Source organism: Rhinatrema bivittatum, chromosome 7, assembly GCF_901001135.1.
Source record: "Rhinatrema bivittatum chromosome 7, aRhiBiv1.1, whole genome shotgun sequence".
NCBI classification, from domain to species: domain Eukaryota; kingdom Metazoa; phylum Chordata; class Amphibia; order Gymnophiona; family Rhinatrematidae; genus Rhinatrema; species Rhinatrema bivittatum.
In genome coordinates, this window is record NC_042621.1 from 209,575,733 (window position 1) to 209,598,895 (window position 23,163).

Below are 23,163 nucleotides of genomic sequence, written 5' to 3' on the forward strand. Positions count from 1 at the left end.
ACTCTGAAGAAGTGCCGTGGGAGGCGTGGCATGCCCGAGCATGGGCTGGACGGGAGCAGGGCTGGAGTAACATGGAAGACAGGCCCTCCTCCGGACCTGCACGCCTCGGAAGACCCAACAACGCAATGTTGGTCTTGTGAACGGTCCTCCGACCGTTCCTAGCCCTTTCGGACCTGCCGCAGGGTACGGCACGAAGCGGCAGGCCGGATGGAGGCCAGGGCAGCGAAGACTGGAACATGGATTCAGACGAGACTCAGGAACGACGTAGACTCAGGCATAGACGTGGACTCAGGAATGAGGTGCAGGATCCATAGACGTGGACTCAGGCATAGATGCAGGATCCTTAGACGTGGACTTAGGAATGAGGTGTAGGATGCATAGACGTGGACTCAGGACGAGGTGCTGGATGCATAGACGTGGACAGGCACAGGCAAGGACTCAGGACTGGATGCACAGAGGTAGAATCAGGAACGAGGGCTGAAGGTAGACATGGGCACTGACCCTCAGGGCGCCCTAAGTCCACCCGCGGGACTGAGTCGCGGACCACCCTGTCCCATGCGCGCCCTACTCAGCCCTGGAAGGCTGGTCGCGGACCACGCAGAGAGCGGGAGAGCATAGGAAAGAGGAAGCAGGTTCGCTGCTCTCCAGGCAGCACAAGGCAGGAATACGCTGCTCTCCAGGCAACACAAGGCAGGTTAGGCATCAGGATCAGGAACAAGGATATCTGGAACAGCAGGAACATCAGGACTGGAACACATATACTGGAATAGGAGACACACCTCTGGGCTGGAACATGGACATCAGGAACATCAGGACTGGATCAAGAGACAGACCTTGGGACTGGAACGGCAGGCAGACATCAGGACTGGAACACTGAAGACATCAGGACTGGAACAAGTTGATAAGAAGCTTCAACGGGAAACATGGAACATTGGACCTTGCAGAAGGCTGGAATACAAGGCATCTCCTGGAACGAGGATCTCAGGAGTGACCAACTCCTTGCGAAGGCAAAGACACACAGAAAGCTGAGCCCTTTAGTAGGGCTGAGGTGGACAACGCCCAGGGAGGGGTCAGCAGGGGGCCACACCTGGCTGGCCCTTTAAGAGGAGCAGAGAGGCGCGCGCTCGCGCCCTTGAAGGCTGGAGAGAAGAGCTGGCAGCTGGTGGCGTCCTCAGCCACGTGGACGGCCCAAGGAAGCCGCGGAGCAGCCCTGGACTGGAGCTGGGTGAAGGCAGTTCAGTGGAGCAGCTCCCAGCCGCATGGACAGGAACAGAGAAGGTAAGGCTGGCTGCAGGCACCGGCAGAGAGAAGTGCTGGCTGCAGAGGAAGCGGGGGAAGGGCTGACTGCAGGAACGGCTCCCTGCCGTGAAGACAGACCCAGGAGCAGAGGTAAGAGTGCAGGCACTGGCAGGGACGGCTTCCCAGCCAGGCAAGGACCCGGGCTTGAAGCAGGCACTGGGAGAGACGGTCTTGCTGCTGGCTGGAGGTCCCGGGATCGCAGCAGCACGTCGGGGGAAGGCAGGAACAGGAGCAGAGAAGCAGACCGCATGGCAGCAGCTGTGGAAACGGCCCCAGCTGATTCAGGGAGAAAGAAGCAGCCCGACTGGCTGTGGCTGTAACGAGGTAAGAGTCTGCCCATGCTTCTTGTGGGCAGGAGCGTAACAAATGAGGCCTGCTGTGCCATAAAATGCACCTTCAAAGTTCTCAAAGTAGATTTTTCTGTTTGGACAAAACTTGAGAAGCTTTAATGTATGCCCCACCCAGAGTAGCTGACATAGTGCTGTTCTGCTGTGTATTCCATAATCTGGGTCTACACCATGGTATACCAATAGAGATACTTCCATATCTACCCCAGGATCCACCATGTCCACCTGCAGAACCAGAGGACAACATGATAACTGACAATCAGCTTTGTCAAAGCCTCATAGAACTCTACTTTGCTTGAAAGCCTTCATAGACCCCTTTCCCTTCCATGGCAGAGTGCCCAGCAGAGTTATTTCTGCTGACCTCCTCTCTCTCATCTTTCTTTTTACTGACTGGTCCTCTGTCTGGCTCAGTATTTAACAGAACCCACTTAGGCTTACTGATGCCTCTTCTTCACAATGGAGCAAAAGACTGTAATGCAAAAGTGTTCTTCAATTAAAGATAACACCAAATACATGTGGCTGGTTTGTTGCCTGATAGTGATTGTAAAAGAGCCATGTCTCCCCATAGTGTTCCTGTAGGACTGCCAGCACAGTTATACATAGCTTGCCCTAGCTGGTGGCATTTCGCTGGGCAGACCTACCCCTTGGACCCTGTCCTAGCCCTCACATGTGAACGAGATAGTGGCATAGGTCTGAGAATTACAGCAGGACTCCAGAAATGATATACCGTAATACACAAGTAGCTGTGAAGCTTAAAGGCAAGGCTAAAGCTAGTGGTTGATAGTTAAAAGTAACAATCACAGAGTAGTCATTTTACTGCCTCATTCCATAACTGACGTCTGTGTGCCTCTGAGACAATGCATTGATACATCGGATGCATTGTGTCATATGGGCCTGCAAACATCCTGATGAAAGCACTGCTTCAGCAGTTTCTGAGCCAGAGCTGACATCAGAGTGCTAACCTAGAAGCCCTTCAGTTACAGGATTTAGTAAATAGCATATCAATGATTGTGGCATTTCCACACTGAACACAGGTATTTGCAAGGTACTATACTTTTTTGAGGTTGCATGGACCCTCACACAGATCCACCTGGCTACACCAACCTAGACTAACTGTCAACTATCATGTCAAGATAGTGATGACCTTGACCATTAGTATGTCATATTGGTTATGTTTGCTTCTCAGGGAGGATACACCTGGATGCTGTTCTGACTGTGTAAAGGCAGGATTGTGAAATAAATGGAATAATAACTGCACTGTTTTTGGAAAGTCACCTCTGAAATGTCAGAGTCAGAGAATATTTTCTCCAGACTCTAATTGCACCCACATGTCTGCTAGGATAAGGTTCCCCTCATTGAACTCAATGCTAAGGTTTATTAGAAGCATTTTGCCTAGCCAGACATAAAACAGGTAGCCTTTGTCCAAGCCAGATTCATTAAGGCTTTTCTACTATTGTGTGTCTATGGGAAAAACCCTTAGTAATTCAGGTCCTTGGAGATATAATGGTGCTGGCACTTGCTTAGTCATGTTGTACTGCTGTTTGTATGTATCAATTGAGATGCTATGCAGAGGAGTTTGTTTGTAGCGATAGCTAGTATCTGTTACACTCCATATGCTCGCTATGGGCACTCTTAAAGCACATTGGCTGAGGACTCCTGGGGCAAATAACATGCAGAAAGGTCACTACCCTAACAGAGTCACCACCGTTCAGGTGCTTTAGGGTTTGCGGGCTTTGCTGGTCCACATGCCTGCCATGACTTGTGGGCAACATGGAAGAATTGCTGAGCTATTGGTTGTGTCTCATGTTTTGAATGATGGCTAATGCAGTCTCTCAGTTGGTCTCTTGTAAGACATGCATTTAGTAGGGATGTGCATAGGGACGCCATACGTTGCATTCGGGATACGTATTCGTCGGGGGGCAAATACGTTGCATACGTCCGTATGGCGCCCCGATATGGTTTTACGTCTAATCCTATTCGGTACCCAGCTAAAATTAAATTTACTACAACCCCCCACCCTCCTGAACCCCCCAAGACTTACAAAAACTCCCTGATGGTCCAGCGGGGGGTCCGGGACCCATCCCCTGCTCTCTCACAACCCTTGAACCAGTTTCAAAATGGCACCAATAGCCATTGACCTACCATGTCACAGGGGCTACCGGTGCTATTGGTCAGCCGCTGTCACATGGCCATCGGCGCCATCTTGTGCTCCTACCATGTGACAGGGGCTGACCAATGGCACCGGTAGCCCCTGTGACATAGTAAGGGCAAAGGTAGCGCCGGCACCATTTTGAATACTGGCAATACGGCCCAAGTGCAGGAGGTCGCTCCCGGACCCCTGCTAGACTTTTGGCAAGGCTTGTGGGGGTCAGGACGCCCCTCCAAGCTGGCAAAAAGTCCCTGGGGGTCCAGCGGGGGTCTGGGAGCAATCTCCTGCACTCGAGCCGTCGGGTGCCAGGAATCAAAATGGCGCCGATAGCCTTGCCTTTACTATGTCACAGGGGCTACCGGCGCCATTTTGATACGTACCGAGGGTGTGAGAGTGCAGGGAATGGATCCTGGACCCCCCCGCTGGCCAACCAGGGAGTTTTGGTAAGTCTTGGGGGGATCACGAGGGTGGGAGGGTTGTTCAAATTGGCAGCCGTATAATTCGGGGAAAATTTGTTGTATTCGTGGGGAATCGCAATACGTTTCGCTTCCCACGAATACAATGAATATTGGCACATCCGTTGCGGATTGCCAATACGTAGGGACCAAATGCACACCCCTAGCATTTAGTGCCACTTGAGGGCTTGTGGGGCTCAGGTCAGTACCTCAGAGAAAGTATTTATCATATAATGATTCTGACAGTTGTGTGTCATGCAACTAGGTGTAGAGAATTTTCCATGCGTACCAAGGCTTAGACACCCTTATTAGCAGGTAGGGACCAGGCTGACACAGACATCAAATATGGTTGATGATGAACAGGCCAGGAACAAATACATTGGCTATGTGTATGTTCATCAAGTTCTGGATGTAGTCTATACCCAACTTTGGCCCAACAGATATGTGTGTCAGTGTGCGTCTGTGTAAGTGACGTGCTGTGTTAGCCTCTGTTTATATCTGTGTCTTGGGGGTGCTGCTGGCTTTGCTCTTTCCTCACTTACCACATCTATGCTTTCTCCAGAGAAAACAATGCGTGTGCTACCCTTTTGCACACACTGGTTTGGGAAACAAGTGATCCTGTGCTTCTACTCTTGACAAGGGGTGCCTCTAAGATAATATTGTATGGGTTGGGGAGAAAAAGATATTATACAGAGTATTTTAACATTCCACCTAGGCCTCTCACTGTTTATTCCTTGGGTTTAGAGGGGGGCAGGTGGTAACAAACTTCCTGGCGTCATACCTCACATATCTTGTGTCACATTTATGGATGAGTAGATATCTGCTTGTAGTGTACTCCTTCTCTCCCCCCCCCCCCCCCCACACACACACACACTCCCAAGGCTCTTCTATCTAGAACTTGGAGTGGGCCTCATAGTGCAGTTATTTGTGAGTCAGCATGGCTCCCAGACTGTCAGCTGCCAGAGAGGCAGGGATGTTTTCTGCATGTGTGTGTATTGGGGGGGGGGGGGTGGTGCCTGAGACCTGAGACCTGCCAGCACTACTATTAGAGGCTCCCTTTTTCCAGTCAGTGGTGTAGTTCCCCTCTTCTTTGTATATACAAGTTTCTTCAATTTTGTGGTTATGAAAAATATCCTTAAGGCCCTGGGTCAATCTTGTCTCTGCACATTTATCACTATTTAATATTTATGTTCAATTGTTCATACACCCTGTTTAAGGTAACGCCTCAACCGCGACTGTTTTGTTATAATGGAAACCGATTTGATTCGATATTTGTATCGAGAATGTCGGTATAGAAAAATTCTAAATAAATAAATAAATAAATGCTACACACTTTAATCCAAATGGGAGAGTAGAGATTTTTCTAGTTCATAAATGGTTGATATTTGCAACAGGAATGAGAATTGAATTGGACCAATGGGGCTTTTGCCCAACTATCTACTATAGTTATAGTCCGGGATGGCATAGAGTCCAACAGGATAAACATCCTGCATGAGACTAAATGCACAATTGAATCTTTATGGGTAGAAATCCCTTGTGTGTCAGGGAAGACTATAGTGAAAGGAGTATTCTATCGTCCACATGGTCAAGATGGTGAGACTGATAGTGAAATGCTAAGAGAAATTAGGGAAGCTAACCAAATTGGTAGTGCGGTAATAATGGGAGACTTCAATTACTCCAATATTGACTGGGTAAATGTATCATCGGTACATGCTAGAGATATAAAGTTCCTAGATGGAATAAATTACATTTTTATGGAGCAATTGGTCCAGGAACCGACAAGAGAGGGAGCAATTTTACATCTAATTCTCAGTGGAGGACAGGATTTGGTGAGAGAGGTAATGGTGGTGGGGCCACTTGGTAATAGTGATCATAATATGATCAAATTTGAATTAATGACTGGAAGGGGGACAGTAAGCAAATCCATGACTCTCGTGCTAAACTTTCAAAAGGGAAACTTTGATAAAATGAGAAAAATTGTAAGAAAAAAACTGAAAGGAGCAGCTACAAAGGTAAAAAGTGTGCAAGAGGCATGGTCATTGTTAAAAAAAACACCATCCTAGAAGCATAGTCCAGATGTATTCCACATATTAAAAAAGGTGGAAAGAAGGCAAAACGATAACCGGCATGGTTAAAAGGGGAGTTGAAAGAAGCTATTTAAGCCAAAAGATCTTCATTCAAAAATTGGAAGAAGGATCCAACAGAAGAAAATATGATAATGCATAAGCATTGGCAAGTTAAATCTGAGACATTGATAAGACAGGCTAAAAGAATTTGAAAAGAAGTTGGCCGTAGAGGTAAAAACTCACAATAAAAATGTTTTAAAATATATCTGAAGCAGAAAGCCTGTGAGGGAGTAAATTACACCGTGAGATGATCGAAGGGTTAAAGGGGCACTTAGAGAAGATAAGGCCATCGTGGAAAGATTAAATTATTTCTTTGCTTCGATGTTTACTAAAGAGTATGTTGGGGAGATACCCATTCCAGAGAAGGTTTTCATGGGTAATGATTCAGATGGACTGAACCAAATCACGGTGAACCTAGAATATGTGGTAGGCCTGATTGATAAACTGAAGAGTAGTAAATCACCTGGACCAGATGGCATACATCCCAGGGTTCTAAAGGAACTAAAAAAATGAAATTTCAGACCCATTAGTAAAAATTTGTAACCTATCATTAAAATCATCGATTGTACATGAAGACTGCAGGATAGCTAATGTAACCCCAATATTTAAAAAGGGCTCCAGGGGCGATCCGGGAAACTACAGATCGGTTAGCCTGACTTCAGTGCCAGGAAAAATAGTGGAAAGTGTTCTAAGCATCAAAATCACAGAGCATATAGAAAGACATGGTTTAATGGAACAAAGTCAGCATAGCTTTACCCAAGGCAAGTCTAGCCTCACAAATCTGCTTCATTTTTTTGAAGAAGTTAATAAATATGTGGATAAAGGTGAACCAGTAGATGTAGTGTACTTGGATTTTCAGAAGGCGTTTGATAAAGTTCCTGATGAGAGGATTCTAGGAAAAGTAAAAAGTCATGGTATAGGTGGCGATGTCCTTTCGTGGATTACAAACTGGCTAAAAGACAGGAAACAGAGAGTAGGATTAAATGGACAATTTTCTCAGTGGAAGGGAGTGGGCAGTGGAGTGCCTCAGGGATCTGTATTGGGACCCTTACAAAAGTAAAAGAAATAAGAAACTGATCTGGTTCTCAAAGGATGTGGCTGATAAAATAAAGGCAAATAAAGCTGCATTCAAGAAATATAAAGGATTCTAAAAAGAGAAACACAGAGAAGAATATTTGGTGAAACAGAAGGAGATGAAGAAAGAAATCAAGAAATGGACAATTTTCTCAGTGGAAGGGAGTGGGCAGTGGAGTGCCTCAGGGATCTGTATAGGGACCCTTACTTTTCAATATATTTATAAATGATCTGGAAAGAAATACGATGAGTGAGATAATCAAATTTGCAGATGATACAAAATTGTTCAGAGTAGTTAAATCACAAGCAGATTGTGATAAATTGCAGGAAGACCTTGTGAGACTGGAAAATTGGGCATCAAAATGACAGATGAAATTTAATGTGGATAAATGCAAGGTGATGCATATAGGGAAAAATAATCCATGCTATAGTAACACAATGTTAGGTTCCATATTAGGTGCTACCACCCAAGAAAGAGATCTAGGCATCATAGTGGATAACACATTGAAATTGTCAGTTCAGTGTGCTGCGGCAGTCAAAAAAGCAAACAGAATGTTGGGAATTATTAGAAAGGGAATGGTGAATAAAATGGAAAATGTCATAATGCCTCTGTATCTCTCCATGGTGAGACCCCACCTTGAATACTGTGTATAATTCTGGTCGCCACATCTCAAAAAAGATATAATTGTGATGTAGAAGGTACAGAGAAGGGCGATGAAAATGATAAGGGGAATGGAAACAGCTCCCCTTGTGTAAAGACTAAAGATGTTAGGACTTTCAGCTTGGAGAAGAGATGGCTGAGGGGGGATATGATAGATGTGTTTAAAATCATGAGAGGTCTAGAACAGGTAGATGTGAATCAGTTATTTAGTCTTTGAGATAATAGAAAGATTAGGGGGGCCCCCCATGAAGTTAGCATGGGGCAACATTTAAAACTAATCAGAGAAAGTTCTTTTTTACTCAACGCACAATTAAACTCTGGAATTTGTTGCCAGAGGATGTGGTTAGTTCAGTTAGTATAGCTGTGTTTAAAAAAGGATTAGATAATTTCTTGGAGGAGAAGTCCAGTACCTGCTATTAATTAAGTTGACTTAGAAAATAGCCACTGCTATTATTTATTTATTTATTTATTTTTGGTTTTTATATACCGATGTTCCTGTATAATATACATATCACACCGGTTTACAAGGAACTCAAACTGACGCCTCAGTGGGCAGTTTACATTGCAACAAGATTACTAGCAACGGTAACATGGAATAGACTTAGTTTTTGGGTACTTGCCAGGTTCTTATGGCCTGGATTGGCCACTGTTGGAAACAGGTTGCTGGGCTTGATGGACCCTTGGTCTGACCCAGTATGGCATGTTCTTATGTTCTTATATCATGGCATTCTTTAAAGTTGATCAACTTGCTTTTCTAACAAATGAATCTGAGGAATAGTAGCGATGCACAAGTGTGTGTACCAAGAACACTTCTGAATTTTGCAAATACAATATTTTACACACCTATTCAGAGCTTATTTAGCATGAGCTCAGAAATCACCCTCTTTTTATTCCTCTTTCTAATCTCAAGTGAATTACACGATCAGAGATACAGTTTTAGTTCTTATCTGTTACCTGAGAAAATCACAAATGAATCCCAGACACTTGTTTTGTTGAAATGAATTAACAGCAAACTCATATACCAGTGCTTTATAACAGACAAAAATGGTTTAACATTTGCCATCAGAAAACTGGTGATTTTACTCATAATGACTTTCCCTCATAACATTGTCACTGCATGATACTATTTTATTGGAAGACCAAAGACCCCTGTTTGTGCTAGATGCAGAATGTACACAATACCTAAGTCTTCTTTGGAAATTATGGTTGCTACTATTGCTTGGCTGGACATCAGTTGGTCGTATTGTTTGATATTTTCCCCTGGTCACATGCAGATCCATTTATTGTATTTTGCTTGTTGAAATCACTGCTACATGGAACAAGAAATACATATATTGGGGTGATTTTATGATGGACTTTATACTGTTTGTTCTCCTTTTGTAATGAATCAGAGTTGTGCATGCTGAGATCAAATATCATAGATCCACTGTGTTATTTTGGGATTGCTAACAGAACTAGATGGAAAGAAGGATTTTCTATTACAGTGCTGTTTGATGTTTTGAGTTTTTCTTTTAGCAAAAATGTTAAATTGTGTTATTTGCATGTTTACTTCCCTAGAATTACATTGGTCTTCATATATTCATTACCCTATTCAGAACCATTTAGCCAGATTACTCTGAAGTTATTCAGCTAAATGAATATTTGGGCACTTATCCAAGTAAATTCTAGCTGGATAATTTGTTTTCTGGCCAAAATTTGGTTGGCTACGTTAGGGGTGTTCCTAGGGGGAGCTGAGTTAGCCGGATAAGTTATCTGCCTAACTCAGACATTCAGAATTAGCCAGGTAACTTACTCGGCTAAGTCTAGTTGTCCCGTAGGCTTATCCTAAAGTTATATATAAACTCCACTGTGAACAGCGATTCTCCCAATTATTAAACTGATCAAGAACAAAATGTTGCTCTGTCGCTGTGGAAATGTTTTTTTTTATTAATTTCTTCTATCCATTTTGAAGATTTTTGCAATGTTAAACTTCAATTTCAACACCTACACTCCAAAGTAGGTCTGAATAATTTTTCAATAAGACTTGATACTTTTAACAAATTTTATCTGAAAAAATATTTTTTAGGAAGAGCCCCTGCTGGACTTTTGTCAAGTCTTGTGGGGGTCAAGAGGGTCCCCCAAGACTTGCCAAAAGTCCCTGGTGGTCCAGTGGGGGTCCGGGAGCGACCTCCTGCACTCGGACCGTCGGTGCCAGTAATCAAAATGGCACCAATAGCCTTTGCCCATACTATGTCACAGGGGCTACCGGTGCCATTGGTCAACCTCTGTCACATGGTAGGAGCACAAGATGGTGCTGATGGCCATGTGACAGGGGCTGACCAATGGCACCGGTAGCCCTGTGACATAGTATGGGCAAAGGCTATTGGCGCCATTTGATCGAGGCAGGCACGAAAGTCAGACAGCATGGAGGGAGAAATCCCTCGCGGGACCCCGCTGGACCACCAGGGATGTTAGTAAGTCTTGGGGAGGGATCGGGATGGTGGTGGGGGGTTGTATTTAATGTATTAAAGTTAGTTTTAATGCTTGGGGTGGGTTTTTTTCTTTTAGTTTCATTTCCCGCGTCATTTTTGGGCCAGTTTCATTTTCCCCTGTTTAGTTTTCCCAAAAAACTAACCGAGGAAAAACAAACTTTACCCCGAAGCGTCCGACTCAAAAAACGACCCGGTAGAAAAAAACGAAGCTCATCTCTAATACATATTTGCCCACTCACCAGTTTCAAAGTTACCGTCTTATCTGGCTAACTTTAGGATAGCTGGATATATTCAGTGGCATGTCTGAATATATAGGCCAAGTTAGCTGGATAAGTTTATCCAGCTAACTTACCAAGCTGCCTAGTGGCTAAATATGGACCTCTTAGTTTTTACTGAGAAAGGTAACCTTCATTTCTAAGCATTCAGAATTTAAATTGTAATAATCTAGTTAATTAGAAATAGTAAGAAACATGATTTCATGTCTACATTACAAGACTCATCTGACCAGGAAAAATGATTCTTACATTTAGAAACATTCTTACAAGTTTACATTATAATGTGAATTTACAAGGGTTGCTCTGCAAAAGAAAGGATCTTACCCATTAATTTCAATAAGGGGTATGCACAGGAAAATGTTCTGTTTCATTTCTATTTTTCTTTCTCTTTTCATTGTTTTTGTTTTATTAGTTATTTGCGTGTTAAAGAAAGTAAAACAGTGGAATGCTAGAAAGCAGAAACACAAACAATTGTGATCTGCATGATGATAAATCAAAATTAGGCACATAAATGCAAATCAATCTCCAATAGGGATCTCTAGTCCTAAAATTTCAGTCCAGTTCATTTTTTCATTTAGGGATTTTTTTTTCTTTTTCATTCTGTTTGTATAATGTTTATTTGTTTGTTTGTTTTCAGTTAAGTTGTTTGCCAAACTGAAAAAAGATATTAAACAAGAACAAAAACCTGAAATAAACAAAAAAGCCGCCTGAACCAATAATAATAAAAAAGGCCTCTGGCATTCCTGACTTGGCCTTCCCAGTTCAAAATACTGCCTGGGCCTGGTGCAGAGGCTGCTAGACCTGGAGTCAGCCCAGAACTAGGCCTTGATGTTAAGCCCCAGCCCTGGCATCCAATCCTGGCCTAAGCCAAGGCCTAAGTACTGGCCCAGCCCAGGTCCAGGCCGTGGTATCAGGCCTAGATTGGGCTCTGGCTTTTGCCTGGGCCTGGGGTTCAGTACCAGGCCTCCACCAGCCTAGACCTCGGTGCTAGGTTCCAGCCCTGGCCTGGACCTAGGCCTTGGTGTTAGGTCCTGGCCTAGGCCTAAGCTTTGATGACAGGCTGGGCCCAAGGCTCAAGCCTAGGTTTAGTGCTGGACCTGGCATGAGCCTGAAGCTCAGCCCCATCCCCTGGTCAGGCTTTGGCCCTAAGACCAACCTGGCACTAAGCCCAAGTGTCAGGTCCAGCCAGGGTGGGTTTTTTGTTGGGAGGACCAGCCAGGGCTGCCAGAGGCCCTTTTTTTTTTTTTTTTTTAAATCCATGAATACAGAAATAACGAAATATTTTTGTTTATTTTTATAGGAGGCTATTTTATTTTCATTCCATTTGGATCAAACCAATAATAGCCTCACTTGTTGCATTTTTGGCATTCATTACAAATGAATGCACATCCCTACTCTGCAACCCTCCCTGCTGGAGCAAATTCCAACAGGGTAAAGTTATACATTAAACACTCTGTATATATATATGTTTACCTGAACATAAGACAACTAATTTTCAAAAAAGCCAGTTCTAAAAATATAGCACTGTTTTACCTGTGGGAATGTCTTTGAAAAGTACTCTCTTAAGTATATATACAGCAAGGCTTCAGTAATCTTATGCTTTTTTCCATATAATGTATTATAGAGACAGCTGAGAAGAAATTTGACACCATTTTTCTTGAAGAATTTGGTTGCTACCTATTTTTTCCTTTCAAAAGATGACCATATTTTTCATGAAAAGAATGATCATACAGTTCCATGTCAAAAAGGGTCAGCTGAATCTTACATTGAATCTATGGATTTGTAGTTCTAGATTCCTCTTGCATGGCTATTCATGAAACGTTGCCTTCTTAAAGAATCATGCAATAACACAAATTGTATTAATAATTGCAAAATATATCTATAATATCCAGTCACTTTGTGTCCTACTAGCATTGTAAAGGCCTTATCTGTAAATATTAGGGCTGTGAACTCGTTTTTTGATGATTTAAATATCGTCCGATATATTTAAATCTCAAAAATCGTTAGGGCCACGATACAATACCAATTCCCCCGATTTATCGTCAAAAAATTGTAAATCGGGGGAAGGGGGAGGGCAGGAAAACCGGCACACTAAAACACCCTAAAACCCACCCCCGACCCTTTAAATTAATACCCCACCCTCCCGAACCCCCCCCAAATGCCTTAAGTTACCTGGGGGTCCAGCGGCACACTAAAACCCCTAAAACCCACCCCGACCCTTTAAATTAAATCCCCCATCAAATGCCTTAAATTACCTGGGGGTCCGTAGCGGCGGTCCGTAGCTTAAATTACCTCCGTAGCCTTAAATTACCTCCGTAGCGGCGTTCCGTAGCTAAATCGGGGGAAGGGGGAGAGCAGGAAAACCGGCACACTAAATCGTGTAGTCTTCAGCCGGCCGCCATTTGCAAAATGGCGGCGGCCATAGACCAAAACGATTCGACGCAGGAGGTCGTTCCGGACCCCCGCTGGACTTTGGCAAGTCTTGTGGGGGTCAGGAGGCCCCCCCAAGCTGGCCAAAAGTTCCTGGGGGTCCAGCGGGGGTCCGGGAGCGATTTCCTGCCGCGAATCGTTTTCCGTACGGAAAATGGCGCCGGCAGGAGATCGACTGCAGGAGGTCATTCAGCGGGGGTCCGGAACCCTCGCTGAATGACCTCCTGCAGTCGATCTCCTGCCGGCGCCATTTCCGTACGGACAATGGCGCCAGCCATACGCGTATGGCTGGCGCCATTTTCCGTACGGAAAACGATTTGCGGCAGGAGATCGCTCCCAGACCCCCGCTGGACCCCAGGAACTTTTGGCCAGCTTGGGGGGGGCCTCCTGACCCCCCACAAGACTTGCCAAAGTCCAGCGGGGGTCCGGAACGACCTCCTGCGTCGAATCGTTTTGGTCTATGGCTGAACCATTTTGCGGCGGCCATTTTGCAAAATGGCGCCGGCTGAAGACTACACGATTTAGTGTGCCGGTTTTCCTGCTCTCCCCCTTCCCCCGATTTAGCTACGGACCGCCACTACGGAGGTAATTTAAGGCTACGGAGGTAATTTAAGCTACGGACCGCCGCTACGGACCCCCAGGTAATTTAAGGCATTTGGGGGAGGGGGGTCGGGAGGGTGGGGGAGTTAATTTAAAGGGTCGGGGTGGGTTTTAGGGGTTTTAGGGGGTTTTAGTGTGCCGTGTTTTAGTGTGCCGCTGGACCCCCAGGTAATTTAAGGCATTTGGGGGGGGGGTTCGGGAGGGTGGGGGATTTAATTTAAGGGGTCGGGGTGGGTTTTAGGGATTTTTAGTGTGCCGGCTCACGATTTTAACGATTTTCATGATACTTTACACACCCAAACGGCAACAATACGATTCCCTCCCCCTCCCAGCTGAAATCGATCATTAAGACGATCGAGGACACGATTCACATCTCTAGTAAATATATGCAGTTTTGCTAGTTTTGCACTGTTTTTTACTTTTTAATTGATTAAAAAAATGGAGGTTGATATTCAAAAGCCATTTAGACTGATAACTTAAAGTCTAAAACTTAAATTCTAGCCAGATAACAATTTAACCAGATAAGTGTGTAGCATTATGGGGAGAAGCAACATTAGCTGGATAACATATCCAGCTAACAATGGTTGGGCCACAGACCTGTCCTTAATATAGCAGAATAAAATTACCTGGTTATCTTTAAGATAGCTGGGTATGCTGAATATAACCTGCTAGTTAGCCAGATAAAGGTATCTGGCTAACTACCTGAGACACACAGCGGCTGAAAATGGACCCCGAAGAAAATAAACTTTCTTTGACATTATTAGCCATGCAGCACTTTATTTCTGTGTTTAATTAAACAGGATTTATTGAACAATTTGGTGAATTTTGTCTCCTTGCAGGGACTCCATCACTACAGTTTATATTGAGGTACTTCCTCCAAACAATCAGAGTCCACCTCGTTTCCCACAACTGATGTACAGCCTTGAATTAAGTGAAGCCATGAGGATTGGGGCTATTTTGTTAAGCCTTCAGGTACAAAACACAATAGTGTAAGCCTATATAATATGATGCTCTTTATCTGTTTTCAAGCCTTGGTCATAGAAATGGCAATTAACTGCAGTGTCACAGAGCTGCCAAGTTACAATTCTAGAACAGTCCTGGGTTACTGACAAACCCATCTTGATGCATTCTGGTACCTGTAGCACTGATTTCAAGGGTTATAATCAGGAACTAAAAATACCACTATGAACTGAGATGTAAATTGAAAACCAAGAGTGGCCAAAGAATCTCCCTCCTGTAACTGGGTAACATGATAGCTCTGGTGTCGTTCTTTCTATTAATATTTTGAAACATTATATTAATATTTTGATTATGATATTGTGCTTTATATTGCATTTTGTTTTGTTTTAAGAATGCTATATATTTTAATTTCAAACCGCCTAGCACAACATGTTTGGTATGGGTGGACTTTTAATTTAATAAGTAAATAAGTAAATAAATAAATACATACATAAATTAAAATCAATTTCTTTTGAGGAATTCTGGAACAAAAGATGAGAAAACATGAACATATGGAGGTGAGAGCAAGGAAATGAAAGGAAAAATAGATTTCAGATCACTTTCTTCCAATATTTAAGTTTTTTTCACAAGAATGTAAGCAACATATGTAAAACAACTGATATAGTTAATCTAAAATTTTTATAAAGCCTTTGGTATGGTAATCCATACCAGATTAAATTTCACATTATGGTAAATGGGAAACAAATGTCATGTATAAATAGATATGATTGTGACTGAAGGAAAGACAGAAGTGGTTCGTACTTTAGTAGCACATTTCAATTGAGAAATGAACATCCGCACATGTATTTTATAGACCTCAAATATACTTGTGTAAATAGGGCTTGTACGTAAATATACAAATGTAAACAAGGGGCATTCTAGGGGTGAGCCAGGGTGGGGCCAGCACTTTATATATGTAAGGTGTCATGAATGCGATTTGGCAACTTATTCCAGTATATTTATATTTACATGTTTCTCATCCCGACTGGGATCAAATTCAATACAGAGATAGAGAGAGGCGGATCTCTATTTGCATATTGGTGTAGGGCAAATTTCCTCTTTATTGTAGTTTGAAAAGGACTTCAAATTATTTTTCTTGTGAGGTGATTCTTAATAAGCAACCCAAAATTGTGTATCTTTAGATGAGATTTTTCCTTATAGGCATCACTTTGCACTTTTCCACTTTAAATTTCTGCTGCCCAGTCTTCTAGTCTCACAAGGTCCTTCGGCAGTTCCTCATAATCCAAGTAAATGTAAATTAGAGAAAAAACATCCTTTAGGCATACATAGAATTTTATAACTTTTTTCAACCATCTGTGTAAGCAGTCTCCTTTAGATGACAGCATAATATATATATTTTTATTGCTATACTATATTAAATGATACTTTGACTCTAAAGACAGTTTAACAGGAAAGTTCAAATGCCCTGCTACTATGAGCTTTGCCACCACAAGAAGCTACACTTTTGAAGTATAATATTTTTAGCAATCAGGAGATTGCTCTCAATTGGTAAGCTTAGCAAAATTAGGATAAGGTCAAGGAAATTTAGATATCCTGCAAATTCAAGACAATATCTCTGACCAATACATTTGAATTATTGGGAAACCCCATCAAATATGACAGAGGCAGCCATTCCCCATGTTATGTTAGCAAATATCTGGAATCTTCAGTTTCATCTTGGGCAACTGAACAAGTGTAAAATACTACTGGTATTTTATACTTGATGAGTATTTTACACTCATTGTCCTACAGTTTTGTGCTTAGCTTGCATTTCTGCAATCTTTTCCAAAACATAAAGATATTCATTTCTGATAAATGCCACTCTATATCCTTCTCACAGTTGATCTTTTTTTTAATTCAAGTATTTTTATTGAATTTTTAAGTATACAGAAGCATGTAACAAAACAAGAAAATGTAAGATCGCACAGAATCTGAAAAACAAATGAAATTAGTGTCAGCAAGACATTAAACATGTCTATATATGAGTAAATAAAACCACCCGATCATACTTTGAAATAGTAGTCAATGGATTTTCACATTTGTAATCAGCTAGCAATTCTATTATATGAGAATGCAACTATTATTTCATATTTATAATATAAAACATACAGTATTCCACCAAAATGAACATTAAAAGAGTCAATCTTGTATTTTGTGACACACTTAGAAAGTTATTTATTAACATTAAATATAACTTGGAGATTAAAATGTTATTAGTCAAACTACAGAAACAACAGTGCAACAAAAATTCCCATCAACAATCAATGCATAAAAATGTAGGAATATATTAAGAACGTTTATTTTTCATTGTTTTTTATATTTTTAAATTTAAATTTTTAATATAATATTGCCAGAATTATGCTATGGGGTAAATTTTCAAAATAATAAGCTATGTGAAACATACAGCATGTACACATGTATGCTTCACATACAAGATCTTCTGATTTTCAAAACTGCTAACAAGTGTATATATACTTGTGTAAAATAGAGGCTGTATAAGGGTGTGCAGAGGTAGGGCCAACACTTGCATAAGATGCTATTTTAAAAGACACATATGGAGGTAATTTTCAAAGGATTTATGGATATAAGTGTATCATACAATCATAGCAATTTTCAAAAGATATTTACCCACGTTAAGTGAACTTAATTCAAGTAAAACCTTTTGACAATTCAATAACATATACTGTAGCAATTTTCAAAAACCCACTGTTAAGCTTGGTGGACAGAGGGCTACCCCCATGGACTGCCACTCTCACCTCTGGGCCGGTCCGATGCAAGAAGCCCGAATGCAGCAGCATTCCACTAGCATATGTGGCAGTACGCCACTGGCACACCTGGCATGGACACTGCCGACAAACCCCCATATGTTGTGTCCTCCTTAGGGGTGCATTCTAGGGATGTGCAGACCAAAAGTTTATGTTCATAAGTCCATAAGTCGAAAGGGGGGGTCAATTTCGGTCAATATGGACATATGGAGAATTCCATAAGTTGAGTCTATGTCCATACGTGCAAATACAAATTTAAACCCCTCACCCTCCTTAATCCCCCCCCCAAGACTTACCAAAACTCCCTGGTGGTCCAGCGGGGAGTCAGGACGCCATTTCTGAACTCCTTTGCGAGGAGCACGTGACGTCGGCGTCACGTCGGAGTGACGCGGCGACACGTGATTCCCCGCGCGTTCGCTCCGGGACCCCCGTTGCACCCAAAAGGAACTTTTGGCCAGCTTGGGGGGGCCTCCTGACCCCCACAAGACTTTCCAAAAGTCCAGCGGGGGTCCGGGAGCGACCTGCACGCCGGCCATCCGATGCCAGTACTCAAAATGGCGCCGATCGCCTTTGCCCTCAATATGTCACAGGGGCCGACCATCAGTACCTGTGACATAGTGATGGCAAAGGCGATCGGCACCATTTTCAGTACTGGCATCGGACGGCCGGCGTGCAGGAGGTCGCTCCTGGACCCCCGCTGGACTTTTAGCAAGTCTTGTGGGGGTCAGGAGGCCCCCCCAAGCTGGCCAAAAGTCCCTGTGGGTGCAACGGGGGTCCCGGAGCGACCTCCTGCACGCCGGCCGTCCGATGCCAGTACTCAAAATGGTGCCGATAGCCTTTGCCCATACTATGTCACAGGGGCTACCGGTGCCATTGGTCAGCCCCTGTCACATGGTAGGAGCACAAGATGGCGCCAATGGCCCTGTGACAGGGGCTGACCAATGGCACCGGTAGCCCCTGTGACAAAGGCTATCAGCGCCATGATGAAACCAGCAACGAGGGTGTGAGTGCAGGGGATAGTTCCCGGACCCCCCTGGACCACCAGGGAGTTTTGGTAAGTCTTGGGGGTTCAGGAGGGTGGGGGGCTTGTTTAAATTTGTATTTAGGTGGCCGTATAATTCGGGGGAAAGATTTGTGTATTCGTGGGGAATCGCGATACGTTTCGCTTCCCCACGAATACTACGAATAGTGCAATATACGTTGCAGATCGCCAATACGGCGAAAACGAATACACACCCCTACTTCTGGCTTCTGTCTCTGAACTGGCTATCAGCAACTCTCTGGCTACTGACTCTGGACTGGCTATCGGCGACTCTCTGGCTTCCTACCTTGGACTGAATATCGACGATTCTACCATCTTCACAAGGGTCCACCTAAGACCAGCCGGCCCCATGCATCTAAAGGCTCAACCCACGGGGAACAGGGTTGGTATTGGTGAAGCTTCAGCCGACCCTTGCATCAGGTCAGCCTCGCCTCCCAATGGTGGGGACCTGTGGGGGTTTACCCTCATGTAGCGCCAACTCCCCCTCAGGCAAGGGGTCCACATACTTCTCTGTCAATACAACAACATGGACACAAACAAATAAACTAAAGTGTTCCTAAACATAGACTTCTAAACCAAATCATCTGGAACACTAATGTATTAGTCTCATAAATATCTTTTAAACTGATTTTATTAATACTCTGTTATAAAATATATAAATTCAGAATATCAAAATGTTAATACATACTGTATGTATGTATATTTATAATATATATAATATATGAAATAAATATGCATGTGACAACCCTCTTCTCAGCCTCTAGATTGCCCTAGCTCCCGGTACTTAAGATTAATGCCATCTTAGGTAGAGACAGTATTCCTATATAGGCCCCTCCTCCAGAGGCTTGCCAATGAGTGATGATCTCCTAGTCCATTAGATGGGGTTAGCCCTAGTTAGAATGTGGTAGTGTAGATTTGATTTTGAGGGAAAAGGAGTGAGTTCAGTGTGCTTTCCAAGTTAGGCCCACAGTTTAGCACAGAAGGGAGAAACACTGCTCTGCCAGGTCCCCAAAAGTGGATTAGAGGGACAAGAGAGAACAGAAGGATTCTTGCAGTTTTTGTGAAGTTTTTACAGTTTTGGTTTGAGCCTTCTAGTAGGCAGAATGCCCCTGTCCATTGGGTCAGGAGGGAGCTGTGTACATCTTTACCCAGTTAAAGAGGAGGTTGCAATGACCTTGTAGAGAGAACAGAAATGTTTTGATAAGACAAGCAACTGTCAGAATATCTTGAAGATCATAACATTCTGTCCTCGGCTCAGTACGGCTTCCGCAAATTCCTAAACATGAATCTCTCTTACTATCTCTCACAGACACCATCCTCGTTAACCTGGAGAAAAAACAATCCTACCTGCTTGTTCTTCTTGATTTGTCTGCAGCGTTTGACATGGTAAAACACACTATATATACTTATAGACCAACTAGCCAACATAGGCATCAAAGGCTCAGCTCTCAGTTGGTTTCAGTCCTTCTTGAGCAACAGATTCTATAAAGTCAGGATAAACAACAATGAATCTCATCCAGTCCTTACAGATCAATGAGTCCCTCAAGGATCTTCACTTTCACCCACCCTCTTCAATATCTACCTCCTCCCTCTCTGCCACCTTCTCGCAAACCTTAAGCTCACCCATTACCTCTATGCGGATGACATACAAATCCTTCTCCCGATTACAGAATCCCTTCAAAAAACTATTACCTACTGGAATGACTGCCTTCAGCCAATTAAAGACTTACTCTCTAGCCTCAACTTAGTATTGAATGCCAATAAAATGAAATGCTCATTATCTCCCATGACCCCCTCACCATCTCATCAAGCTCCTCTCAATCAATAAACTCAAATAGCACGTTCTCACCTGATGTCAGGGATCTTGGAGCCTGGCTAGACAACAATCTTAACCTAAAAAAGTTTATAAATACTACCACAAAGGACTGCTTTTACAAACTGCAAGTCCTCAGAAACCTAAACCCCCTCCTCCACTTCACTGACTTCCGGCTAGTACTCCAATCCATCATGCTATCCAAGCTCGATTATTGCAACTCCCTTCTCTCTCTCGGTCTCCCCACAAATTCTATCAAACCCTTACAGATGGTACAGAACGCCGCTGTCAGAATCCTCACAAACTCTAACAAAGAGAACATATCACTCCAATCCTTCGTAACCTCCACTGGCTCCCTATTAAACACAGGATACTCTACAAAGTTCTCACAATCGTCCACAAAGCGACACACAAACTTGCTCCTATCATGTTAAGCACACAACTTCAACCTCACATATCTTCCAGACCAATTAGAAGCGCATACAAAAGCACATTGTATGCCCCACCGGTAAAATCATCTTTGAGCAAACGAGCACTATCTTCAGCAGGCCCCCACCAATGGAACGTGCTCCCCCCCGATCTAAGACTTGAACCAAGTCATCAGGAGTTCAAAAAAAAGCTAAAAACCTGGCTTTTCCGCCAAGCCTTCCCAGATACTTAATGCTGCCTAGATGCTATGATAAACCCAATTAGGGGATACTTCATTGAATTATCCTATTATGACTTTTTTTTTAACTGCACTATGATTTTGAGTTCATACGTTTCTTGTATTTACACTATACTATGTTTAATTTGTAATTTGTACATTGCTTTATTGCTCTAATGTTCTATGTAAAGCCCCTCCCTTTTTGGGGCATTTCACTGTTATATATAAAACCGGAGTGATTTGTATTTCATACAAGAACATCGGTATATAAAAATTAAAAATAAATAAATAAATAAATTTTTCTACCACAAAGGAATGGAAGTATTTTTCTGTCACTCTTCCTTGCCCAGAGCTTAAAGCTGTGACTGCTGTCAGTAGTTGGCCTTTCCATCAGGAATGTATGAAGTTATGTTTTGAAGAGAAGTTGAAGGAAGAGAAGTTAAAAAGTCATCTGGAGACTCTCCCCCCCCCCCCCCCCCAATCAGAGTTTCCACTTCGGGGGATAGGACACTGGCAAGTTGATGTTAAGGATTCAACATGGACCTCAGGTACTGAGTAGGGGATCCAGTCCCAGTTAAAACACCCAGCCCACTTGAAATGCATCATTCCCTGACATGGAAGATACGCCTGTTGCAAGCCCTTCCTGTAGGGACACATCCAGGGGCAGATTGGCCTTTCAGGGCATCGAGCATCCTCTGGTGGCCGGTCACACTGGTCACATGGTCTTCATGGTTGCCACGGTACAAAGCCTTTGATGGGACTGCGATGGGATCCAACCCATCTTGGCCTAATGGAGGTCTCAGCGGAGCTGGAATGGAGCCCAATCCATCATGACCAGAAGAAAGGCCTTTGGCCCAGAGTTGGCAGAAGACAAACCTGGAGGTAGAAAGGCCACCTCCTCCCACGTCCTGTCCAGCAGTAAATAAGTAGCACCGTGGGCACAGCCAAGACTCAAAATAAATGAGGATGCCTGAGATGTGTGTGTGTGTACACATGTGTATGAGAGAAAAAGCTTGCATGTGTGCATGAGAGAGAGCACTTGCATATGTCTGAGAGATCACCTGATGTGTGTATAAGAGAGAGAGAGAGAGAGAGTCTGCATGTATCTAAGAAAGAGAGAGCCTGTATATGTGCATGAGAGAGCCTGTGTATATATGAGAGAGTGCTTGCATGTGCATGAGAGAAAGCACCTGCATGTGTGTGAGAACAGTATGTGGATGAGAGAGAGAGGGAAAGTGCCTGCATGTGTGCATGACAGCCTTTGAATGTGTATGAGAGAGAGAGAGAGCCTGCATGTATGTATGAGAATAAGAGAGTGCCTGAATGTGTGTGTGAGAGCCTGCATGTATATGAGAGAGAGAGTGCCTATGTATCTGAAGGTGAGAGAGAGAGAGGATAAAGTCTGTGTGGCCCCCTTTCACCCAAATCCAACACAAACTATGGGAAATCAAAAGATGCCAGAAATGTTTCTTTCTTTCTTTCTTTCTTTATTTATTTAATGGTTTGGAGATCTGGAGATTTTTTAATTATTTAAACTGTTATTATTTTACATTATGGGGTGTTATGTGCATATGTTATAGTTACTCTGTAAAAATTGTTATGTTGGTTACACTGTAAAGCTCTGTTGCTGATTCCATATTGCCTGTAAACCGATATGATGTCCAACAACGAATGTCGGTATATAAAAACCTTAAATAAATAAATAAAAATGTGTTTTTAAATTATTTTATTGGTGTTTGGGAAATATTTGAACTAATTTATGTGACTTTTTATATCGATAGGAGCCCAATATTGAAAGATGGTCATTTAAGTAACTTGGCCGAATATAATGTATCCAGCTAAATTACATGGTATAGTCAGTGGCATGACTATGTTGCTGAATATATGCATATATATTTGTACTTATCTGTATAAGTTGTAGCCATCTAATGTGGCCAGTTAACTTATGCAGCCAAGACCAAACATTGCTCCTTAGCTGCATAAGTTTTACAGCTAAGCCACTCTGCCTTGC

The 23,163-nt window shown here is 43.1% G+C and overlaps 1 protein-coding gene across 1 annotated transcript in view; it reads left to right on the forward strand.

Moving 5' to 3' along the window:
* Nucleotides 1-23,163, forward strand: part of PCDH15 (protocadherin related 15) — a 2,056,285-nt gene that overhangs the window by 1,056,771 nt on the left and 976,351 nt on the right. The window contains exon 16 of the mRNA XM_029609778.1: nucleotides 14,727-14,859. Within this exon, the coding sequence (XP_029465638.1) occupies nucleotides 14,727-14,859 (133 nt within the window). The remainder of the gene's footprint in view (nucleotides 1-14,726; nucleotides 14,860-23,163) is intronic.